The 26181-nt window shown below is 34.3% G+C and overlaps 1 protein-coding gene across 1 annotated transcript; it reads right to left on the bottom strand.

Moving 5' to 3' along the window:
- Positions 1–6996: 6996 nt before the first annotated feature.
- Positions 6997–9380, bottom strand: LOC147405977 (zinc finger protein CONSTANS-LIKE 2-like). The gene is made up of 2 exons (XM_086433898.1): positions 8554–9380; positions 6997–7528 (listed from the first exon to the last, which is right to left on the bottom strand). Exons 1-2 carry the CDS (start codon positions 9340–9342, stop codon positions 7169–7171), a joined length of 1149 nt encoding a protein of 382 aa, XP_086290024.1. The 5' UTR covers positions 9343–9380; the 3' UTR covers positions 6997–7168.
- Between the last annotated feature and the right edge of the window lie 16801 nt (positions 9381–26181).

Here is a 26181-nt window from a genome sequence, read left to right as displayed (position 1 = left end):
GGTCGATGAAGATCCCAAGAGAAGATTCATAGAGTTGGAGAAAAATCTTGAAGGCTAGAAAGTTAGCCTTGAGTAACACGGTCCATCTTATTGGTAATGGCTCGTCTACCTCTCTTTGGAATGACTCGTGGCACCCTCTGGGGATTCTTAATACTTCCTTCCTTGAAGAGCTCATCAATGACTATAAGATTAAGCTGAGTGTGAAGGTTTCAGCCATCATCAAGCATGGTAAATGGAAGCTGCTAGGTGGTAGAGGAGTTCTTATGCACGATATTCACCGGCTCCTTCCTCAAGTCCCTATTTTGGGGGGATTCTCGGACAGGATTGTTTGGAAAGGTAGATCGGATGGTACCTTCTCGGTGAGTTCAGCGATAAATCCATGCTAGCTTCTCCTCCTTATTCTTCTCTTAGTTGGTGAAAGCGCCCTCGATCTGCGGGGTGCGCTGATCCACTTTTGATTTTTGAGGTTTGGGAGTCGCCACCTAGTTATTACGGTCTAAAAACTGAATATCGACTGTAAAAGGAAAAAACAACCAATCTACAAAAAAAAACTAAGTCTGGGGATCAAGTTACAGGGTTGGAAGGTGTTAGGCACCAACCCCGCCCGGCAAACGCCGGTCTCTACTATTTCCCAAGAAGACTATATTACTAAAAAGACCTAAATAAAAAATAAAAAATATTTACCTTGATGATTGCAACGGTGGTTCCCTCAGAACTGGCAGAGAGATCCCCTTGATTAATATTTCTTGCTTCGTTTTTTCACTGGATCCGCTTCAGATCTCCAAGACGAAGTACATCTTTCTTAGATTTGAATCATTCTGATTTGTTTATGGATTTCTTGGTATTTTTGAAGGGTTTCTGGGTGTTTTTTGAGCTAAAGTTGAGGTATGGATGTTAGGTAAGGAGTTAGGACTTCAAAATTAGGATTTAGAGGAGGTTAGGGAAGCTTTTTGACCTACTTTTCTTAAGATTTATTTTGACCTACGAGATTAGGGTGTGGAGATCCCTATTTATAGATTTTTTAAAGAGCTTTTTAGATAGAGTTAGAATTAGATTATGTTTCTTTTAGATAGTTTTAGAGTTTAATTAGAATTCTATTAAGGTTAGGGTTTGACTTTGGTCTTGTTAGATTGATTAGGATTTTGACTTAAGTCTTACTTGATTGACTTGATTGTAGGGTTTTGACTTAAATCTCACTTGATTGACTAGATTTTAGGATTTTGACTTAAGTATTACTTGATTGACTTAACTTAAAAAAAAAAATTATTTTTAATTAGGATTTCACTTTAAATTAATTAATGTTTTAATTATTAATTTTGGAATTTTTTAAATTGTAAAATTACCATTTTGCCCTCAGAGAGGATTTTTTGCGTTTTAAGTCGTTTTTCAATGTTCCAGGATGTTTGAAATCAATTTTTCGTAAAGAATTCAATGAGAATATTGGTTTGTGTCATTTATGAAATTTTTTGTGCAAAATGGTTGAGAACTTTATGAGGGGCATTTTCGTAATTTTGTCGAATTTTGTAAAAATTGGAGAAATGATTTATTTGATTTCAATTTGTTGTTTTATGTGTTTGAAAGGGTTTTCCTAAGCGTTTGTAGGCTCTACAGATGTTTTGATGTTAGGGGTATTTTGGTAATTTGATCATTTTTTAGTAATTTTTATCGTGAAGCTTCTTTTTATTTGAAAAATGATGATTTCTATGTTTTTGGGGCACATTTTCCTAGCGTAGCATGGTTTCTACAGTTTTGTTTGCTTGAGATACCTCATCTGAATTTCTGAAACATATCTGGTAACAAATTGAGCATTGGAATAACCATCCATCATTGGGAACCGTCGCAATCAGGTTGACGAGTTGATTAATCAGGCGAGTGCAAAAATGGGGTATCTACAATTGGCTCCACCTTGTTTGGAGCAAGAACAAAATTTCTAAGCATAGCTTCGTTGCATGGTTAGCGATCAAGGGGAAACTTAAGACTTAGATCAAACTAAAGGAGTGGGGTCTTATCAATGAAGTTAAGTGTAGCCTGTGTAGAGTGCAAGATGAGGATACCAATCATATCTTTTGGGGCTGCCCTTTTTTGAAATGGGTTTAGGCTGGTATTCTCAAAAAATGGTTCATGCGAAGAGTCTCCGGTACTTAAGCAGAAGAGGTTGAATGAGTTACTGAGAACTTCAAAGGAAGGTCGATTATTCAAAGAGTGAAGCAAGTGTTTGTCTGTGCATTTATATACCACATTTGGAGGGAGCGTTGCAATCGAATTTATTAAAATAAATCCCTTGATCTGAAGTCGATTATTTACAAGATTGTTGAAGATATTTGAATCAACTTTGATGGATTGCTAGAAGACATTGAAGACTCTGAATTGAATCATGCTTTCACTAATACTTGGGGCCTTCAAGCTAGCTTTATCCATAAACCGAGTTGGTATTGCTCTTGGCCTAAACTAGATTGAGGAATTTACGTTATTAACTCTGATGGTTCTTTCTCCACAAGTAAATGAGGGTCTAGAACAATTATTAGAAATAGTGAAGGAGAAGTTTTGGTGGCTATTGCTAGATGTGAAGCTCCAATCTCTGTCATTTCCCTAGGATGGGATCAAGTTAGCAATCTCTCTAGGATGCTCTAAGATTCATATCCAATCTGATTCCTTGCTTGCTATCCAAGTCCTGAAGGGTGGGTGGAGACCCCCCATGGAGTGTACTTGACATGGTCCTTGCTATAAGGAACTTGCTTGACAGATTCAGTGAAGTATCCTTGACTCACGTATTTAGAGAAACCAACAGGGCTGCGACATGTTTGCTTCCTAAATTACATTGTGAGTTGCTCTCTAGCAACCTTGTCTCTGTTATTTATCAGGATGCCTATGGTGTCTCAGTTTTACGGTTGTAGCTGATCTGGATCTGCCTTAACCCTGTTATCTTTCAAAAAAAAAAAAGCTTTCTTCATATATAATCCAAAAGAATGCATTGTATTTCCTCTCACATGAGATTACAGCTTGATGTGGGTGGACACAGCTGACTTTATTTATGATAAAAGCGTATTGGTTAAAAAAAAAAATTGAATTCTTTTATCCATTTTATAATTTCACAAAAAGAAAAAATGCAATTTACTGTGATAATTATCTTGTCAAAGAGCTGTTCTACACTGATATCCTACAACACTGCACTGCATTCATGGCCCTGTCACAGAACCATAGAGTGAAGACAAACCTCTAAAATATAATTCTTCTTATTTATAAATCTCACGATTACATCTGTTTATATAGATTTAAAATAGGATCCTAAAAACAAGAAGCAAATACTAAAAACTAGAACCCTATCAAATAACAATTACTCAATCAAGAGTCCTAACAAGCATAAACAGCAACTTCTAAATCAAGAGTCCTATTAACATTTAACAACAACTACTAAATAAAAGGAGAAATAATAAAAGGAAACTGAGGAACGTAATTTTAGAGAGTCCAAACATATCTCAAGGTCAAGCATATATGTTTCTAGAGTGCTGATTTTTTAACTAGAAAATCTTCACTCTGCCAATACTCGGCTGAAGTGGCATGGACACAGAACCAAAGATCATTTTCCTCGGGATATACAACTACACATCCTCACAAAAGATGTGTAGTTGTGTATCCTGAGGAAAATGATCTATGATTTTGTGTCCATGCCACATCATCCAAGTTTTGACTGAGTAAAAATTTTCTACTTTGAAAATCATTATTGACGTTTCTATGAATAATGATGAATGCACACGATTGGGATGCAGCTAACGTGGCAAGGGCACAGAACCACACATTCTTTTCTTGTGTATCCCGATGAAAATGATCTATGATTCTGTGCCCTTTCCATGTCAGCAGCGTACCAACACCGTGTGCATTCATCACGACTCTGTTTCTATACACACTGCCACATCAGCACAGTGTTGAATGGAGTTTTGACGAAAGTCAATTTAGCATTTTTCTTTCTCAAAATGATGACCCTTTTCATTTCTAAAGGAAAGAATACATTCAATGAGTATTGTATGCGCCTGACCAACTTTTCTAAGTTGGCATGGCACCTTTTGGGATAGAGTCGTGATGAATGTTCGTGACTGATGTGGCAAGGGCACAGAACCATAGATCATTTTCATCGGGGATACACAGGAAAAAGATGTGCGGTTCTGTGCCCTTACCACGTCAACCATGTACATTCATCATTATTCTTTGGGACATTCTATAGAGGAATAATGTGATTTTTTTTTACTAGTAAAATACTTGTTGCATGTATATATTTAAGTTCACTTGTATACCCTTGTTTCTACTCAAAAGAAAAGCCCATGCTAAGAGTTGTATGAAAGTAAAATAGGTAGCCTAGTTAGTAAAATAACCATCATCTTAGGTAATAATCTGTACATAGTAATGGATTTTTTTTTATTATCTAAATAGAATACTTGTTGTAGTTGCATTTATTTAAGTTCCTTTATAACGTTCTTTCAACTTTATAGAAATGTTTATGCTAAGAGTATAAGTGTATGAAGAAGGTGTCTCGTTCCTATTCATCTTAGTAGCACGTTTTGCTTGGAGTTTAAAACACATCAGACTGCTAACCAAGTCATTTGTACATGATATGCAGCCTGATGTATTTAATAAACTGCAATAAAAACATGCCACATAGACACGGTATGTTAATATAAGAATGCGTTATGGATCGTGACTTTAAGAGTAAATGCAAGTACAATAGGTACCCTATATAATAACAAAATTCACTACCAAACAGGGAATATCCCATATGTGCTAAATATTTTGTTAACATGTATGGTGAGGTAATTGGGCTTCTAACTTGCTTTTTGTAGTAAAACACTCTACTTTTTTTTTTTCAATGGGTAAGCTGGACTTGAACCCATGATCTCGAAATTGATTTGCAATGTGTCACACCAACTGAGCTATGGCCCTACTTTATCTATTTTTCTAGGATCAAGTACCATTTGGCGAAAACTTCATGATAGCCTCGTTTGATTTACTTCTTTGCCAATAGACTCATTGATCTCAACTGAAATGGTATTAAGAGAACTGCATTAGGATTATTGAAACCTAATGGTATTAAATCTTGAAACCAGATGACAATGATTTGTGAATCTCTCCCAGTCTCTCTCTCTCTCTGTTTAGATTCAAAAGTGAGAGACCCTTAGTGAAGAATATCTCAACACCATGCATGCTCTCTCCTTAATTATGTTTTGGATATGCACTTTTGTTCTTTCCTTTATATTCCATGGTAAGATCAATGTCCCTAAAGTAAGAATCTTGTACCAAGTGATCAATGAATCGAGAAAAGCAACAAGGCCATGGCCATCCAATGACTGCAGAAATGGATTCATAAAGCTGAAAAAAAAAAAAAAAAAGTGTTAGCCTGAAGTTGAGTGAGGAATCCAATTATTCAAAAGATGAAAAGGCTGGGCTGAACTCGAATCAGTAAAATTGAGCATCACCATGAACATCTCTTTCCACAATCGAGGTAGATGTGGGAATAGGGTTGGACATATTGCCCAAAAAAAGTGAAATTTGAATAAGGTTAGAGAATCATCTTATTTGAGATTGGACCTCCTAGATGGATATTAGATGGTTATTCTCCTAAATCCACAAGGATTCTAATAATTTTGTTGTTGATTCCCAAAATCAAAATACAATAGATAATTATAGAGCAAACCAAACCTAAATGTAACTTCTTATTCCAATCCAATCATAGTTATAATCCTAATTTTATAAATTAATCTACAACTATGCAACATGGGCCTTTTCTATTATTAAACTCCATAATACTACTAGTTAGCATGTAAAATAATCTTACAATTAGATTCTAATTAACAAAATTAAATACTATCTTTTTATTGGTTTTGTTCTTGCATCACTTGTTCTTCAAAAAATAAAAGTCATTTAAATGCTAAACATGGTAGTTGGGGGCTTATTTTATCCCAAAAATTTGGGGTCAGTTGAATTAATCGAGCCATCGAGTTAATTATGTTTAAAACATGTCTTCTTTTAATTCAAGGTTATCCATATTGGCAATCCATTCTCATTTTTGTTTGTTTGGTCTTCTTCTTGCTCTTTTAGAAACTTTTTTTCTTCTTCTCATTGAAGAATCAAATCAATCTTCATTGTCGAGTCACAATGTGAAAAAAACCCAAGTTTGATGGCCTTGAGCTGTCAAATTTCATAAAATTCGACGAACCAAGAGGTCGAATTGGCGTCGAATTTTTCATTGTCAAATTTTTGTTTTTGACTGGCCGAATCTATCAAATTAATAAAGGATGAGAGAAATTTGACAGCTCTAAGCCGTCAAATATGGGAACATCAAGAATTTCAACAGTCCTAAACCGTCAAAATTCGGTTTCTTAAATTTGTGGACCTTGGCCTGTCAATTTTTTCTGTAGAATTTTCCAGTTTTAACATAGTGAGTGACTTAATTAGTGATGGCTCTTTTCAACTTTCCCTTCCCTAGATTTCTCCCACCATGAAAATTCACCTTGATCTACCTGCTTAAGCTGATCTGATTTTATTTTAGGAAAAAAAATGCAAGTTAATTCTGATTATTTTGTCAACTTAGATTAACACCCACTTAGTTTCTTTGTCTTGATCATCATTCAGTGAACTTTCATGTTATTATTGTTTAATTTAGTAATCTTTCAATGGTCTGTGCACTCCATATTAACCTTAAATGGTAGGGTATCTAGAGTACCAAGATTAAAGGATTTATCGAATCGTAATAGTCAGATTGAATCTCAAAAGCAGATGGGAATGATTTGAGGTTCTCTTTGCTTAAATTCAAAAAGTGAGCATGAGATCGACATCCACAAAGTAAGAATCTAGCGCTGAGTGTTCAATGGTATTCTTCAGCTTTTGTTAAAGCTCATAACTGAGAGTACATTCATCGGTCCTTGTTTCTATGTTGGAGTTTCTCAACTCAAACTAAAAGCCCAAGAGTACAAAACAAAGATTTAAAAGGGGAATAGTTTAGCAAAATAAATCAACCAAAAGATCTATAGCTTGGACTATGTATTTACAAGGAGGCAAATATTTACAGAATTAGGAAACCTAATCATCATTGATTCAAACTGCTTAACTTGGGAAACATACAATAGTAGTCGTCGTCGTGATCGTGATAAATCGTACATTTTTTTTTTCCATATTAGGGTTAGAATGACGGTACAATTCCATACCCACTTTCAGCAATTACAGGGGAGACAAACATCTGATCGACTTCGAATTCTACATCAGTTCTCTTTGCAAACCTGCCCTTGACACGGGGTCTGGTCTCTGCATAGGCCTTCCTCGACGCGTACCTTATTGTCTTTTCAAACTTTCTTGTTTTTCTCTTCTCCCTATATCGAAGGACTCTGGCTTCCCTATCCATTAGAGTGAATTGGGGTGCCAGCTCAAGTGGAGGGCTTGAGAAGAGATCGATCGTTCCTTTAGGAGGTCTAGGATGCCAGTTTGAGATATCGTTCATCGTACTGTCTGGTACAACACTTGCATCCATTGATGATAAAGAGACCTGATTGAAAATTCATAGAGAACCCTCACTAGCAATATAGATGAGATGAGTAACATTGGTAGTACTTATTAAGGGAAAGATAAGCACAAAACTCAAAAGAATTCTAAGACCCATAAGACCATTTATAATTTGTTAAAATCCTAATATCATGATCCAACGGAATAGAAAAAATACACGAAAATAGGTGTAGAGCTAAGGCTAATTAAGGTTAAAATGATCCATGTTTAAGTTCTTTGTAATTCTATTTCATCCTTACCTTTGCAACATAAAATAGTGAATGTTCGTCTAGAAACTTAAAGTTGTTGGGTTGATGGATGGAGGAAAGCATTAAATCTAGGAAAAATACAAAACAAAAATAAGATCTATCAAAAATATTTTCTTAAGCAATATGAGGATTGTAAAGAAACTCTGGCCTGAAAAGCTTTGCTAATAACAACTTAATTCTCTTCAATAGGGCAGATTGATTAAGGAAAGAGTTTATACAAAATTTACAGATGAATATGAAGAAAAAGAATGAAACAAACAAGAACTCAATCAATCTAAGATCTTAACTGAAATCCATAATACTATGGGACACAATAAAATTTCCTTTTGAAAGCATCAACTAATGGAGAAATCAATCCAAACCATAGCACACTAAAGCCTTCTTAATTGGGAAAATAAAGTGAACTTCTCAAAAGAATATTAAAATCATAGTAAAGAAAAACATACTAATATTTCTGATGAGAAATATTCACCAATTTTAAGAAATGCCCACTTTGCTATAAATGATTACTTTTGTAAGAACCCTAAAAGTTGGCCAAAATAAAATAGGAAAAATAATCTACAGAAGTGGTTTTGTTAAGTTCAAAAACCAAATTCTGAAGATTAATACACTAGAGCTGACATTGAGAAGTAGTAGAATTGAGATAATTAAAGATGCCCAGAAGAAAACTAATACAAAACAAGGAATATATGGCTAGTTCAGTACGTAAATTCAATAAAACACTAATGTGTGGTGTGTGTGTTAAATCAAGAGAACTTACACAACTGTGACTAATTGAAGTTGAGTAACTGAATCCAGGTTTTGATGCTTCATTCTCCATCTCCAACTGAAGTGTATGTTGTTGATGTTCTTGGTGGTGCGGTTGTTCCATAACAGTCTCACTATGAACTGGAACAATATTGTCACACCCATTGTTCTTCCCTTGTTTCTGCTCAACCCTGTAGTGCTGCTGATGCTGCTTCTGATTGTTGTTTTCTTGGCACTGATTCTCAGTAGAATTGTATTCCACAAGATTCAAATACTCATCAACTTCTCTATCAAACATGAACCCATTACTCTGATTGTTGTTCTTCACAGGATTAAGCAACAACCATGACTCTGTTTCATCTTCATCTTCATCTTCATTATTAGGCTTGTCGATCAAGAACCAATCCTTTAGGCCAACTTCAGACCCCACAGGCCTACTACCTTGATGGGTAGTAGCCGTGGGCCCGTAATGGAACCCAGAGATGGGGAGAATTGGTACTCGGTGATGACGGCGCGCCAGTGCGTTTGCTGAATGTATGTTGGCATCACAAGTGGTGCAGAGCGCGGCGGCGTCGGCTTTACAAGTAAAAGCTGCTGGTGCTTGCTCGCAAGCTTCACATACCCATACGCGTTCATGACGCAACGCCACTAGATTAGTGGCGTGTATGCGTGTGTCGCACGCCGTACATAAATAGGCTGAATCAGCCTGACAGTATATAATGCACGCAGCCGTGCGGCACGAATCACATACACGTGTCCACCCACCATTTTCACTACCAGAACTCCCATCTTCCTTCAACATCTCTCTCTCTCTACAGATGCACAGTGAGGGAGGTTATGAGGGGTGGGAACTGAATAGAAAACTGTAGGTAAAGTAGGGGATGAGTGGAGGAGAGAATCCAAGGACACGTGGCAAAATATAAGAAGATGAAAGAGATTGATTCATTATCTTTTGGTTGGCTAAGTATTTAGGTGGACGAGGTTGAGCCAGTAGTTTTGATGGGGTCCACATATATATATTTTTTTTCCTTCTTTGTTTAGGTGTTTTTTTTGGAGTCAATCAATGGAAGCTTGTAACTTGTGAAACTTTTTCTCCACCTTTTAGTGATGTCCATGCACTTAATACTTCATCAAATAAATTAGCTTGGGGGCATGGATGCGACCAAACTGGTGGTATGCCATTTTTGTGCAGACTCCGACAATAAACTAACAATCATATAAAATTTGATCCCTTCTTATGAATTATCATACAATGTTTCATCTCAACAAGAAATTTGGCGTTAGAAAAAGAGAGATTTACCGGCCAGACCTATCTGGTACAATTTTATTACAAAAACTCCCCTACTTTATCAAGTTTCTTAGTACACAGCCCTTACTTTATGAATCATGCTATCATGACTAATTCAGTAAGATTTTAAATCTTACTAAGGGTATTGGGCACAATCAAATTAGCAATCCAACCACACAGACTTCTAGATTGCATGGAAAAACCTTAGGTTCGGCAGAAAAAAAATATTTTTGATCTTGATAGCAGATGTTGAAAATGGATGTATATCGAACTCCCAAATTTAAAATTAAAATTCAATAGTGAAAATTAATTTTTTTTCAAATTCCTTTCTTAAAGTTCTTAGAATTTTATCCTTTATAATCTTGTACGTCAGATCATGTGTTTGAATGCGACAAATTAATGTGGTTAGAATCCACCCAAAGGTATGTTAAATAACAAATTAATTGTCAAAAATTAGAAACTTATGACATGGATCCCAATCCAGGGTTTGCTCGATAACGAACTTGATAAAGTGAGGTTTGGTGGGTAACGAACTTCATAAAGAAAGGTTCTCTTGGAGTTGTCAGAACTCTAAGGGAGTTTTTGTAATAAAAGTACAACAATTAAGTTTACTGGGTAAATCTCTCTTAGAAAAATATCAACTAAAATTACACTAGATGTATTTTCTAACGATCATTGATCATGATTGATATTCTCTTGATTTTGAACATCTAGATGTATTTTATTTATTTATTTCGATGATTTATAAAACAAAAATTGAATAACGAAGTTGAGATATGAATTTTTTTGATGATTACATCATAACTTGTAATTTGCAACCAAAATTGATGCATTTTTGGGTATTTTAAGGAGATTAACGAAGTATCAAAATAGAAAAAGTGGAAAAAAAAAAAATCCGATTTCCATTACAGTGTCGAGTTCGTCACTTTTTATTTAATTACCGTCGAACTCGGTAGTAATTAAGTTAAAAACTGGTAAACTCGATACTAAGTTAAAAATGAGTGAACTCATCACTTAGAGTCAAGTTCAACAGTAATTAAGTTAAAAAGTGGTGAGCTCGATACTAAATTAAAAATGGGTGAACTCACCACTCAGTGTCGAGTTCACCACTTTTTAACTTAGTGAACTTACCACTTAGTTGTGAACTCGAAGCTGTAATGCAAATCGGATTTTTCTTTTTCTTTCCGTTTTTCCAATTTCAATACTTTGTTAATCTCCTCAAAATACCCAAAAATGCATCAATTATGATTGCAAATCAAAAGTTATGATGTAATTATCAAAAATATTCGAATTTCAACTTCTTCTTCAATTTTCTTTTTATAAATCATTGAAATAAATGAAAAAAAAAATACATCTAGATGTTCAAAATTAAGAGAATATCATTCTTTATTCACCATTCATGATCAAAGATCATCGGAAATGATTGTAATCACCATTGGAAAACCTAACTATGTGAAGAAAATGAGAAAAGATTAGTTTGGATATTTCACACGCCAAAAATGATGAAAATGATCTTCATGGACCATTTTGAAAGAAAAAGTTTGCTAAATGTATTGTTCTGCTAAGTCGGAAAACTTAGGGACTATTTAGAAAGAAATCCCTCCACGAGGGTCCTTTAGGGAATTTTCCCTTATATATATATATATATATATATATATATATGAAGAATTGGAGTCGGTACACTCATGGAAAATGAACTCATATGTTCACTTATAATCCCAATCATTCAAATGTGAGATTCAATGGTCAAGATAAAAGGTGTATCCTAAGAACACAATACATATTTCTAAGTTAAATTCTAATTGTTTGATTTCCCATTTACACAGTCAAAATTTTGTGCGAACAAGTAAGTTGATTTCCATTAGTCTATGGATCCTAACCCATATGCATTTACACATGTATGTATGTTGTTTCATTTAGTTTATACAACCGGCTTTAATTTGAAAGAAGAGTGAGTAGAAAAGATGTATGGGTTGGATATTCTTGTGGATGTAAAACTACTTGTCGGATTTAATTATTTTATCTGTTAGGAAAAAATAAAATAAAAGATTGTGTAAAATAGAATGTTATAGGCTGGAGTTAATTTTACAAACTATTTGTTTGGGTTTTGTACAAATTGTAATATTAGCCAGACACCCTCGTGTCAGCATCATCAAAACCTTGTCTTAATTGAGTTTAGTTAAACGAATCCACCTAAGTGAGTGAATCTCGATTGGCATTTCTTTGGGTTAATTTAACATAAATCTTATTAAAGAGATATTTATGAAAATGTGATCAACTTTTGATGAATTTACGATTCCAGCTTATTGCTCATTTCAAGTATCAAAACGTGAACGGGGAACGAATTTGGAGGTTTTAAAGTGATTATTTCACAGGTTTAAAGGCCATCATGATCCATTGGACAACCTAAATGTGTCACATGTGACACTCTTTCTGACTTTCATACTAATCTCACGAATTTGAACCCTAACATGTCGTGAACCTACACATTTAGAATCAACATCAATAATTATTTCTAACAATTAAATTCAATCAACTTGTATGATGGACATCAAGAATGAGCATGAAAGTGGATCTCAAGTCCATCATAGTAACATGCTTGTTTAGCACATGCCAACTAGCTTAAATGATAAAGATTGGGCGACGGCAAAATGACATAATTTCTAGTCCTACCAACACTGAAGTGTTGATCTCATTAAAAGCAGACTTATCCATTGGCAACACCAAATAGATTTAAGTAGGTGCCGACTAGCTCAAATAGTAAGTAAGGTCTGCGGGTGATGATATCATAGACATGGGTTCATGTTCGGCGACCAAATTCTTAATATCATTAAAAACAAGTTTACACAGCTTAAAAAATGAATGTGATCATTTTGCTATCACTTTCCTAGTTCAGTGTACTATCACCACATCATGAATGACATCCCTCAGAGGAGACTTACTACGAGCCCTATTACAACTAATGTCATGTTTCTCATCAACTCATCCGTGGGTTAGTGTACCACAAAATCAAACTGATTTGATATTTTCTAATCCCACCACTGCGTTCCTTATTTGACTTAATACAATTTCTATCTTAACTTTGGCTCTTTGTCATAAATGGCAAGGATTCTCCTGTCAATTAGATTTTAATTGGTCTGGCCCATGGAAATAGTGGCCCACCAGATTTTGTTTCAGAAACAATTTATTTTAAAACCTTTAAATAAGAACATTTAAGAATAATTAAGTAGTATTATTATTTATAATCAATTCTTCAGCAATTTATAGTGCCTAAATAATGTTATTATATAGCATTATAATGGTTTTTATCTTGAAAAATAATGCCTCTTACAAATCATAAATGTCCCTATTGTTAGAATTAGTACTCAGAAAAGTCAATTTTAAATGTTTTAATTAATAATAATAAATATCTCAGATCCGGTTTGATGTTCTTTTAATGATTAGATCATAGTGTTTGTTCTCTATACATAAAGGGTATTTGACAAAGTTCCATTCATCATGAGATGATTATTGAAACATGAGATATTGTAAGGTCCTCAAATATTATTTTAAAATAGCTAAGTTATTGACAAAGGGCCAATACGGGAGATTTTGCAATTTGGTTCCTTATACTTAAAAAGGTCATAACCATGGATGGAGTTGGGCACTTAATCCTCTTGGCTACCAAAATGTTTGTGTGATCTCATTAGACAGAATTAACTGAATCTCGAGTTAACATAATAGAGATTATGTGCATGACATGTGGAGGCTTTATTCCACACTCACTGGTTGTAATCTACTATCAAAGTGATTCCTTTTATATCATAAATAAATCCAGTGACTCCTTAGACTTGAGGAATTCATTTATTGTTAAATAACCATCTAATTACTTTAATCACAATTAAGTAGATCTAAATATTTCTGGCTCATGCAACAATGTACACTGGGTAATTAATGAATTATTTGAGATGGTAAATATCCAACAAGGGATCCATACCCATTGATTTGGGGGAATATCCAAAATTAGGGAAAGGTGATCTTTTAGTTATCAAAAACTTACAACTAATCATTTACTAATAAAGAATATTTTAATTATAAATATTACTCTTTATTTATTTTTATAATTTTGAAAAAAAATTAGAGAAGGCATTTCTCACCTTTTACTACTGATAACCCCAGAGCCTCAACAAAGCTTTTAAAAACTATGAGTTAGATAATGGAACAAACCTCGAGGGTCTTTAAATGTGGTATATGTATAATAAAACACAGCTACAGGGTCTACTTTGATATGGTTTTGTGGGGGGGATAAACCTTTCATCTAGTTACAATTTTGAGGGGGATAGAGCTCCCATCAAGCTATAATTTTGGGGTCCACCATGCTCCTTTTATTACCTTTTCTACTCACCCCATCATCTTTATTGTCTTTCCTCTCCTCCCTCCCTTCCCTTTTCTAATAGTATCCCTCTACTTTTACTATCTTTCCTCTTTCACCCCCTTTTCAATAATACCTCTCTAGTTTTACTATATTTATTCTTTTACCCCTTTAACCCACTTTATTAATTTTTTTCATCCCCTTTCTTAATAGTACATAGGGATGCAACCTAGGCAGGCAGGCTTGAACTCAACCTAGGCTCAACCTGATTGATGGGTGAGCTTAGGCTAAGTTATGGAGAAGATGAATTGAGATTGGGTTAAAATATCTCAACCTGATTTCAATTTGGGTTGAGGGTACGAGCAACACAACTCAACCCGAACCGATGTTATATATTAATAAATAAATAGTTTTATATTAATTATAGAATTTTATTTAGCTTTTTTATCCCATCTTATTATTATGACTTCTGTGGACAATTAGTTAATATCAATGTGAACTTTTTTTAATTATGATTATCTAAATATTCTCTCAGTGATGGATTTGAAGATTGTATATGATTTTATTTACTAGTAATTTCATTTTTGATGTTGTATACTTTTTTTAAATATAAAATTCATTTGCTAATCAAAATAAAATTAAAGTTATTCAATGAGCCCAACCCAAACAAAATGCCCAAAATTATCTAACTCGGGCTAACCCAAACTCAACTCGATTTTAGAAGATCAAGCTCAAGTTGAGCTTGGGTTAGTGAGCTTAAGCCCGATGGTCAGATTGAGTTGAGCTCAGGTTTAGGGTTCTACTACTTGGGTTGAGTCTGGGTTTATCCTTCAACCCTCCCAGGTTGTAGCCCTAATAATACCTCGCCAATTTTTTTTTTTTTTCTTTTACCCCAAGGTTCTGCTACTTAGGTGGAGCTTTTGAGTCTTAAAATGTTGATTCACAACTATCTGTCCATTTAAACTTGAATCATTTTCTGAGTTAACTTCTTTAATGGTGAAGCTATCTTGGAGAATCCTTCTACAAATCTACGGTAGTATCCCGTAAGTCCAAAAAAAATCCTAAACTCAATAACTATAGTTTGTTTCTACAAGTTTATATCTGTTTTAATATTCAATGGGTCCACGAATATCTTATCCTTGGAAATAACATGTCCCAAGAATTTTACCTCATTCAACCAACATTTACAATTATAGAATTTTGCATACAACTTTTCCTTATACAATATGTGAAGTATGATCTTTACGAGGTCCTCATGTTCTTCTGTTCTTGAGTAGAATAGAATGCCATGAATGAAGACGATAATGAAGACATTCAGATAATTCTAAAACACATGCTATATAAGGTCCATAAATGTTGCAGACGCATTAGTTAGACCAAATGGCATCACTAGGTACTCAAAGTACCCTAATCGTGTCATGAATGTTGTCTTATAAATCAATATTCATCCCTGATCCTCAATTGATGGTATCCAGATCTTAGATCAATTTTGGAGAAATATTTATCACCTCTTAGTTGGTCAAATAAATCATCGATCCTGGGAAGTGAATCTTGTTCTTTATCACCACATGGTTTAGTTTTCGATAGTCAATGCACCTCATTGACCCATCCTTCTTATTCACGAATAAAACTAGAACATCTTAAGGTGAACTACACAAATAAATGAAATTCAATCTCGTCAGTTCTTCTAACTAGCTCTTCAACTCTTTCATTTCTGTTAGAGATATTCGAGAGGGTGGAATCGACATGGATCTAGTTCTTGGAATCAATTCAATTGAGAATTTTTTTTTCCTTGATTGGGGGTAATCCTAGTAATTCTTCAATAAACATATTCGGAAACTCATACACCATTTGAATTGCTTCTACCTTTAGTGTTCTTCTTTTACTTCACTAACGTTAGTTATCATGCAATACATGCTACCCAAGTCTTCTCTCTTCCTTAGTGGTTCTATCATTTAGATTACTCAGTTTTGAAGTCCTTTGAACTTGAATTTAGCTGCCCCAGTGGACCAAATTTGATTGTCTTTGCATAACAGTCTATAATTGCATGATATATTGCTAATCAATTCATGCTTAGGATGATGTCGAAATTCTGGAGGTCTAAAACTATCAAATCTAGTTCAAATAAACTATCTAATCCAATTCAAATGAACTAGCTTATATCTTGAGAATACAAGATTTACATACATGATGTGACACTATTTTGTTTCCTAGTAAAGTTAGCAAAGAAAGTATTTGTTATGTGCCTGTTGTAGATAGTCTTAGCTTTTCTACCATTCTAGAGGAAATAGAGGAATGCGTAGAACCTGAATCCATCAGCACATGTTCTAAGAAGTTGTATATAATGATCATACCTTCCACAATATCATATGAAGTTGTTGCGTCAACCTATTACATAGTATAGACCCTAGCATTGGTCATTGCGTATCGAGTCTACTAAGGGATATTGGGGCATTGCCTCCTCAAATGTTCCAATTATCTACACTCATAGCATCTGATTGGCTTTCCAATGGTCTAGACCGTGGGTGCTTTCTATGATTGTGATAGATGTCCAGCAATCTAAGCCCGTGGCCTTGTAGTATGACCCTAACTTCTTTCATGTGCTGGTACCGCTACCCTCATGTGTATAGGGCATTGTCCTCATCCTAGTAATATGCTCTTGAATAACCTCATTTTCTTTCTCAAACCTATGGCCTCTAGTGATCACCTTAGATTAATTAATGATCTCACATGTTGCCATCCAACTCTTGTAAGAGACCTTCAACCCTCTAATAAATTTCTTAGCCTTCATCTTGTTCGTAAAGATTAGCTCGGATGCATAACAAGTCAATTAAATGAATGAAAACTCATATTGATACACCATCATGGTACCCTATATCAATCTATCAAACTCCATCATCTTCCTATCTCTAGAATTGGTAGGAACATACTTCTAAAAAAAATCCTTTGAAATATTGCCCAACTATTTTGAATCCTTGCTTGATTGTCATTCATTGATGTCTATCAATGAACGACATCCTTCTATTGCATAAAAGTGGCATGCAAAACTTTTTGCGTATCTAGGCACTCCATGGTACACAAGTACTTGTTAGATTCCTACAACCATTCTTCAACCATGGTCAAGTTTTTAGTACCATCAAAACTAGGTAGTTTCATCCCTTTGTACTCTCTCAATAAAGCTCATGCCTGGCCCTAGTACGGTGGTCATACCAACTACATATCCCTAGGTATCTCTGCTTGGGGGGGGGGGGGGGGGGGTATACCTATTTAGGTGTGGTCTCAAAATTATACTCAATCGATTGGTTCAATCTCCCAAATATCCTAATCAACTATATCGTAATGACCTAAGTATTTAACTCGTATCTTGAGAATTTTAATTTAAGATTGGCCATACAAAAAATATTTTTTCCAGGATTTGAGTTTGATAAATTTGTTGACATTATTAAGTCCATATAAAAAATCACCTAAAATAGACTATTAGACCATCAAAATCGAATCTCGAGGCATACACTTTTTTAATAAAAAAAATGACGACCCTAAGGCTCTATAAATATCAAACTTAAGACAATTTCATATTTTTCCAATTCTCACATTCTTTTCTTTTCTAAAAATAACCCTAGCATGCCTTCACCTTCTACATCAATTTTCGTCTACAAAAAGTAAAGCCTTTGATCACTTTCAAGAGTAAATAATACAATTCAACTCGATCTCTCATATTTTTCATGGCTTTTCTTAGCTTGAATCTAAGGTAGGAAACCACCAGATCTTTTTCATAGTCATAGTTTTTAATGCATTGTATTTTTTGATTCAAAACCTTATATATTTTGGTATAAATTAGGAAAAATATTCTTTTTATAAAATCTTGTTTAGAATTATTTTTATTGGTGTGTTTGCTTGTTGGATTGTGATCTAAAATTTACTTTTGGACAAAGGGGTGGATTTGGGGCTAAAATTCTCGAAGGAGATAACAAAAACATTTATACTCGTTAGACCTAAGAAAGCTCGGTCAATACACCTTGGTCAACTGACCAATTACCCCATGAACAAGTGCAAAATGCACAATTCTTGGGATTAGTCAACCCACATTCCACCTCGGTTGATCGACCATTCTCCCTACGAAGAACTTGAGGGTGAGCAACTCTTGGGTTCGGTCGACCCACCTAGAACCTTATGTACAAAAATTCAACATTTTGCGTTTTTCAAGTTCAGTTACCAGACTTGTGTCGATTGCTCATCCCTATGCAAATTGCCATAGAAACCCATTTTTTATTATCATTTTGAACCATTTTTCTCACATATTTTAAGAAAAATGAATTTTTAATATTTAAAATTGATTATAAGCTTTATTTCCAAAGGTGTACGGTATTGGTTGAATTTGAAAAGAAATTGATTAAAATGTTGAAATTCTAATTTATAAAATTTCGAGTAAGACGTCTTATGTTTCATAAATAAGAGTACAGACTCCCTTTTGATTTGGGTGGTGGCGAATGGATATCCAAGATTAATATTTACTTTCAGTTATCGCAAGTCAATGTTGCATGTTTATTTACTTTTCTATATGACTGATGAGAATGTGATCATTATTTATATTTGTCGTGTTAAGTAGTTGCATGGTAGGAAACTGGATATCCATTCTACACACTTGTAAAGTTAATTTCTATTTTATTTTCAAAAGAAAATAATATACATATGTAATTATTTTGGGATCTGATATATAGTCTGTGAATTCCTAAAGGGATAGTTTCTCATGTCATTTCTGAAGTGACGTACTATCATAAGATGTATAGTTGGGATGGTAAACTCCTATGTAGTATAAGATACATAGAAGAGTGGCATCATAACTGAGTTTCGGGAGATTATGTTCTATCTTTACTAGTGAACTATGTAGTGTAAAGGTAACTTGTAAGCAAGTGGAGATATCTTTCAAGAATCATATGTATGTTTGACAAGCATAGATGAAGATGGCTCATCAATGATCATTAACAATCTAGAGTAGTTGAACGTATTGACATTTCGTGAAAGGACCTATTCCTTATGGTCACAGTAAACGACCAACCTAAGCCGGATAAATGGTTACCCAATTGTGGTAAGTACAATGACCAACCACAAAATCATGAACTAATGGTTGGGTTCCACATCGGTGAAGTCTTAAATAAATCGAATCCTGATGGGAGGTATCCAGTCGTGATTCCCAACGTTCTTATCAACTAAACTACGATTGTTTTGTATTTAGTTCTTTAATAAATGGCAGGTGAATTTGAATTGTTTACAAAATGTGGATTTACTTTTGCTTTGCTACATCACTTCATAAAATTTTATTTTTGTTTACACTGAAAACCCTACATATATTTCAAATGCCTTAAAATAATTGATTGTTTCATCCCTAAAGTATTATTAGTTTGAGATAGATGTTTATTTGTCAGGTAACTCCTCTATTACTCACCCTACCATTCCAGTTGTTGATCCATCCTTAATTGAGGAGCACTTTAAAGAGCCTATAAAAAAGTTCCAGCTTGTAGGATACACGAATGATCAAAATCCACTCTCAGGCGAGCATTGGAACTATTTTTATTAAAGCAATTGTAATTTAGGTTTTAGGGTCTTTTGCTTTATATTTTAGTGAGAAAGTAAGATTTGATGTTAGTGAAAAGTCTCTCGTATATTGGCAATGTTATGTCATTTCTTTCTACTACTATATTTTGAGTACATTCTTGCATTTAGATACTTTGTGGGTATGTTATCACCCTTGTAGTTCAATTTTAACATTTTTTTCACTACTATATTATCATCTTAACCATGTGTTCTCTATTTATACTTTTATCATTTATAAGGAGTGTTATTTAGTACATTCAATACTAGCACATGGTCATGGGGATTCATGTTAGGATTTGGGAGTGTTGTATCATAATGCGACATTAGGTTTGTAAGGGATAAAGGCCCATTCTATTTTAAAAAGGTAGTTGACACCACAGAGTGGTATGAAAGCTCAGTATTAGTTTCGTATGGGACGAGAGCTCGTTGAGTCTAGAGGTCTATTAGAGTTTAGACAGGAGTTAGGAATAAGAAGTTTAGGATTTTTGTTAGCCATGGAAGCTACTAAGTCATGCGACAGTCATCTATTGTTGGAATTAATGGGTTGGGAAAGATTAAAAATCTTTAAAATATAACTCCAAAGTTAGATACAACATGACCATTAGTGAGTAGAGCCAAATAAAATCTACAACACCTCATAAAATGAAAAACTTAAAATTCTAATATGATGAATGAACTATTGTTATCTTGTGAATAGTTACTTATTTCAAGAATCTGACCCACGTATTGTTCATATCATAGTTATCGATATGAGAGGAAGAGGAAGGAGAAGACTGGAAGATGGTTAGCCTATATGAACAGGTAACAAAATTAGATGGGTCAAATACTAGATGCCATAGCCTACATCAAAGAAAATTAGGCAAAAGTAATGGAAGAGATAGTTGAAATCAGGGAGGATCAAGCTTACCCTCAGGGAGTAGAGACTACTCCACCCCTGGTTCCTTATTTAAAATCATTACCACTTGGTTGGATAGAGTCATTAGATGAGCCATGTGGACTTGTTATTTCATACTACCCCTTTGGGACATTCTGAACATGTCCTCTTGGGTTTGGCATTATTTGATTGGGGATCTACCCTTTATTCCTCACTCCAATAAACAAGATTGAGTGACTTAACTAAACCTCAAGTTTGAAAATTGCTTGTGCAATCACTTGATTGATCTGAGATTGAGCCTAGTTGGTCTGTTGTTGTTGTTGTTGTATGATTTCTTGTTGCTTCAACAACTTTGTCATCATTGCTTCCAATAACGAGTTCATTTTTATAACTAGAGAAGAATAAATCATCATAAAGTTGGCTAAAATAGCCTTCTAATCTAAATTCTAGGGTGTAGAGTAAGTTATTATGGAACCAATGCTAGGTTCGTAACAGGATGAGACTATCAAGTATAGCTCTTCTAAAAACCTGGAGCACCACCCTATTGGATAGATTTATTTTGTATGTAAAAGAAATTTGGATGAGACCTATTGTTAGGATAGTAAGTTTGCCTAAGGGAATTTGTTGTTGGTTTCCTATAGGAGCTATATGATCCAATAACATTTTCTTGCTCAATCTTCATTATCTATAAGCTAAGACAATTCTTGATTGAATGGTCAAAACTTTCATATTTCGTATAAGAGACATATTGTATGTATCTCAGTTGTGACATGCATAACTGGGGTGGTCTAATGGTGATTTGCTTTGATAGTGAAAGCTTCGAATTTCTTGTTTATGTTTTTCAAACTAGTAACCAGGCTTGTCATGACATTTTTGAGATCTGAATCGGTTTTGATATTGTACATGCCTAGTTTCTTAGACCCCATGCTTTTCTATCGAATTATCGTAAGTTGGTGTTCTAGTTTTGAGCATTTTCAACCAGTTCCATGAGAAACTCATATATCTGATTGGGAATCTGATTCATGAATTTGCCGTTATGCATTGATTCTAGTAGAATATGATGGGCTATTGGCAGATCTCGATAGAAGAAATTAACCAACTAAGTGTTATCAATACCACAGTGGGGACACTTGACAAGCAAGTCATTAAATCACTCCCAGATTTTGGGAGAATTCTTTATCAGGTCGTTCTCAAAAATTCCTAATTACATTCTTGAACTGCTTGATCTTTGTCATTGGAAAAAATTTGGTCATAAATTTCTTTGATAACTCATCCCATATGGTGATAGAGTTAGCAACCAAAGAATTAAACCATGTTGTTGCATGATCTTCTAAGGATAACGGGAATAACCTTAGCTTGACACTCTTCTTATTTGAGTTATCATTTTGAAAAGGTCTGACAAATAGTCAAGAACTTATTCAAGTGATTGTAAGGTTGTTCATTCTCAAACCCGTGGAATTTAGGGAGCATGTTGATTACAGTTGCCCTAATTTCAAATTGTGTTGCATTGGTTGCAGGTAACGTGATACACGAAGGCAGTGTTGCTATGATTGGTGCAAATAAACACTCACACAGAAAATAGGGAAAAAGCCACATAATGATCCTATAAGATCCTAATTGATTAGATAACTCCTAATTGTGTCAAAGGATAATCTAAGACTCCAACCCAATTCTCTAATACCAGAACTAGCCAGATAGATCCCCAATAAGAGGTGGCATACAATGCTGAGCAATAGCACTCTTAAATCACCTTCTTGTCTAGAATAGACATAATCTATTCCTTTAATTATTAGGGCAGGATCATTCTTAAGCACTGAATCTTATCAAGAAGTGCAATTGGGACAACTTAGACTAGCTTTGACTATTGAGCTCATAAGTCTCTGAGGTCAAGTCTATCGGATTTTAAGTTATTTTTGGGCTACTATGTGAATCTTCTTTTCCTGATAGGGCAAAAGCTCAGTGATGAAATCTAATTCTTATCTTATGGTCCCATCTTCCTAAAGTGCCATCTTTACTAAATGCAACTCTAGGTATAGAGAAACCCATTAGTAGTAGTTTCATGGGAATACGAGTTTTACCTCTCATTTTAAATGTATGATGTACTAGTTGAGTCAACTAGGGCCACCAATACCAAACTCGGTGCACGAACCTGATGAATCGAGACAATTTCGTCTCCTTTCCTAAAACTATTACACCTGAGCCTTCTCGAATGAATTTCAAAATTAAAAACGTGTTCATAAAAGTAGTCCTACTACAAGTTTGTTCTAAAAAATAATAAAATAGAACTAAAAGTTAAAAAAAAAATTGTTGCTTCGTTGTTGGGAATCTAACTTGGATGGCCAAATAAAGCTCTAGTTGTTGCCCCGTGTCAAATTCACCCCCTGTAAGCAACAATACAAATCCGAATTTTAATTTGCAAAACTCAAAATATTTCATTAACATTCACAAAAGTGTAGGGTGTGCATAAAAAAAATTCAGATACAGATTTGAGCAGATCACCGTGCCGTTGCAAGGGTCCACCGTAAGGTGGTGAAATTTTGGTGAAAAGTGAAATTTTCGATTGTGGACCTCTTTGTACTAATTGATAATAAAAATAAAATGTTAGGAAAAAATTTCACGAAATAAAACTTGGATTTGTTGAAACCCTAATCAGATCTCACAAAATTGAAATCAAACTGTTGTCTCCTGCAGTGACGCCAATTTGTTCGTCGCAGATTATCAAATAAAATAAATAGAGAACAAATAAAATAACATTGGCAATCAAGGATCGATCCAAAAAGACAAAGTTGATTCAAAAACATCAACTTGAAACGATTAGTAAAGTAACCAATTTAAAACCGATTTGTTGAAATTTTGAATTAAAGAAAATAGTAAAAATAGCAAGAGATGATATCATAGTGTAAAAAGGGTTTCAATCAATCGAATCAACCAAGAACAATCAACATAATTTAATTGTTTGTGTCTGGTTTTTTATCTCGATCCAACCAATAATCTAATGTTGTTAGATCGATAGATCAGAATTTTTTAAACACGGATAATAATAACAAAAAGATGTGATTACTTTTAGATAACCAAGTTAGAAAAAGCTATCTAAACGCTCTTGACAGAAAATGATTTTCTTTGAACTTATCTAAGTTAAAACCATCAAAATAAGAATAACCTAAGATAGATCTATTGATTAATCATCTAACCATCATCACATGTAAATATTTGAAGCACAAAAACTCAACAGAGATTAACTAAACAAGATTGACTAGCTCATGGTTTCCTCGACCTTTCTAATGGAGGTCTAGCCATAGATCATCGCAAGAAACATTAAAAAAAAAAAACATTAAAATCATAAATAAAAGAGAAGAAATTAAAGAGAAGATGCTTCTTTATTGATCTTATTTTGAAACTAGCAGTTGCTTCCTCTGATTACAAAATTTGAAAAGAAATTAAAGACTAAAACTAAATCGAGAATGGGGAGAGAGTGGAAAAAAAAGAAATAGATCCTCTCTAGCTTGATTTGGTTTCTACTTATAGAACTAGATTTGGGTTTATCACGGATCTAAAATCTCCATTATATCCACAAAATTATCAGTTGCCATGCTTTTACGTAACCAACACGCAATATCCTCATAAAATTCACCGCCATAGCCACACCACCACAACCGTTCACTGTGTTGCGGCTATTGTGGGCTAGATGGGCGTGAGTTTTGGACTAGGTCTTTGTGCTAGACTCTGTAATGCAATGGACTCTCGCCTTATTCCAAATTTACCCTTTTATTTCTCATTCTTTGGACCTGTTATAAATAAATAACCAAAAATAAGCCAAAAATCAAAAATAATTCTAAAACAACAGTAAATATGGACTATGAATGCATTATTTCTAATTAGGGGAATTAACATAGAATTTTTCCTTAAAATCTCTGTAAATTGTTCTTTAGAAATGACTTTCTAGACCTGATCAATATCCCTCTTAGACCTCACCTCCATTAACGACATCTTCACCCACGTTTCAACACCTACTTAAGATCTCTCTCGGCATCACCACTTCTCTCAGACCTCCAATTTCACCTCTTTTAGCCACCTCATTATAGTAGCACCTACTTTCGGCCTCTCGATCTTCGCATAACACTCCCCTTTCGCCCTTTCTCAAACTTCCATTCGGCAAAGTCTTCATCTCACAAAACCCTCACAACCTCTTCATAACATCCCAACAGTAGACCTCTCTCGAACTCCCTATCTTCACCTCTCTAAGACTCCCTCACATAGTCTCGGTCTTAGCCACACTTACACCAATGGACACCATCACATAGCCATGCTTAAAGCCACTATTGACTTCATAAAAAAGCAATACCTTGACGGAACACTACATCAACCAAACCTCCATTCGACCAAGGTAAGTTAGTTTAAATTTTCTAGTTTTTCTTATTTTAAAGAAAAATTCAATCGATTCAATTTTTTTTTTGCTTCTCAAGTTTTTTTAGTTCCGTGGTATTAGGTTTTATTTTTAGGAGTTAACATAAAGATTTTGTAAAACTTTTACTTCAAATCTTATTAATTTTGATTATTATTTAAGGTCGACATTGAGTTAAGTTTAATTTACAATAAGTTGAGTCAACTCGCTAATTTTAGGGTTTAAATTGATTTCAATTTCAAGCATTCTTCATAGCGTCCTCCCCATCAATTCCCACATACATGAAGAAAAAAAGCAAAGTGGTTTTTTCTTTTTTTTTGAAAAACTGATATCGAATCAACTCAAGGAATTTCACGTACATGGAAATTAAATTTTCCCTTTTCAAAATAGGATAAGTGAATTCATTCACTGATTTTTTCCAATGCGTGCGAAGAGATAAAATCAATTTCTTTTTTAGAAACATGGCCAAATCAACTCACTAGTCTTTATACATGTAGATTTAAAGTCACATTTTTTACATAACTTGACCGATGATATGATTTTTTTGTGTGCATTGGAAATAATTCTCAACCTTAATCATTGATGCATGCCATGTGGGTTCCATTAAATTAATTAGGAAACTATTTTTCTCCTAAATTCCTTGATATAATGGACAAAAAAACAAATTTGAGGAAATTATAGCCTTTGAGTTCGATTAGCCGATTCGGCATAGAGTGATAATGATGATAGACCTTTGACCTTTGATAATAGGATGACCTTGACTTCAATCTCCTTTAGGATTGACTTTAACCATTAGTTTGACTTTTGTCTTTACCCGTTAATCATTGGATAGTTTTAGATTGTAATAGAGACCGATCACCTCAATCAGGCGGGTTTGGTGCCTAAGACCTTTCGAAACCCGTAACTCGACCCATTTACCATTTCTCTTACCCATGGATCGCTCCAGATCCGTCTTGGAGTTTTTTTATTCTAAGACCTAAAATAGGTGGCAACTCCAAATTCCCAGAAAAATCCTCCAATTTAGTTATATTTCTTATGTGAAAAAAAAATGTTCATGGAGCTTTTAAGGATCAGATGCCTTTGCATCTAAGGACTGTCCCCTAGAGGTTGGTCTACCTCTACCCTTCATAATGT

Source organism: Akebia trifoliata, chromosome 3, assembly GCF_017979445.1.
Source record: "Akebia trifoliata isolate Shusen 1 chromosome 3, ASM1797944v1, whole genome shotgun sequence".
Classification (NCBI taxonomy): domain Eukaryota; kingdom Viridiplantae; phylum Streptophyta; class Magnoliopsida; order Ranunculales; family Lardizabalaceae; genus Akebia; species Akebia trifoliata.
This window is presented reverse-complemented; position numbering and strand designations above follow the sequence as displayed.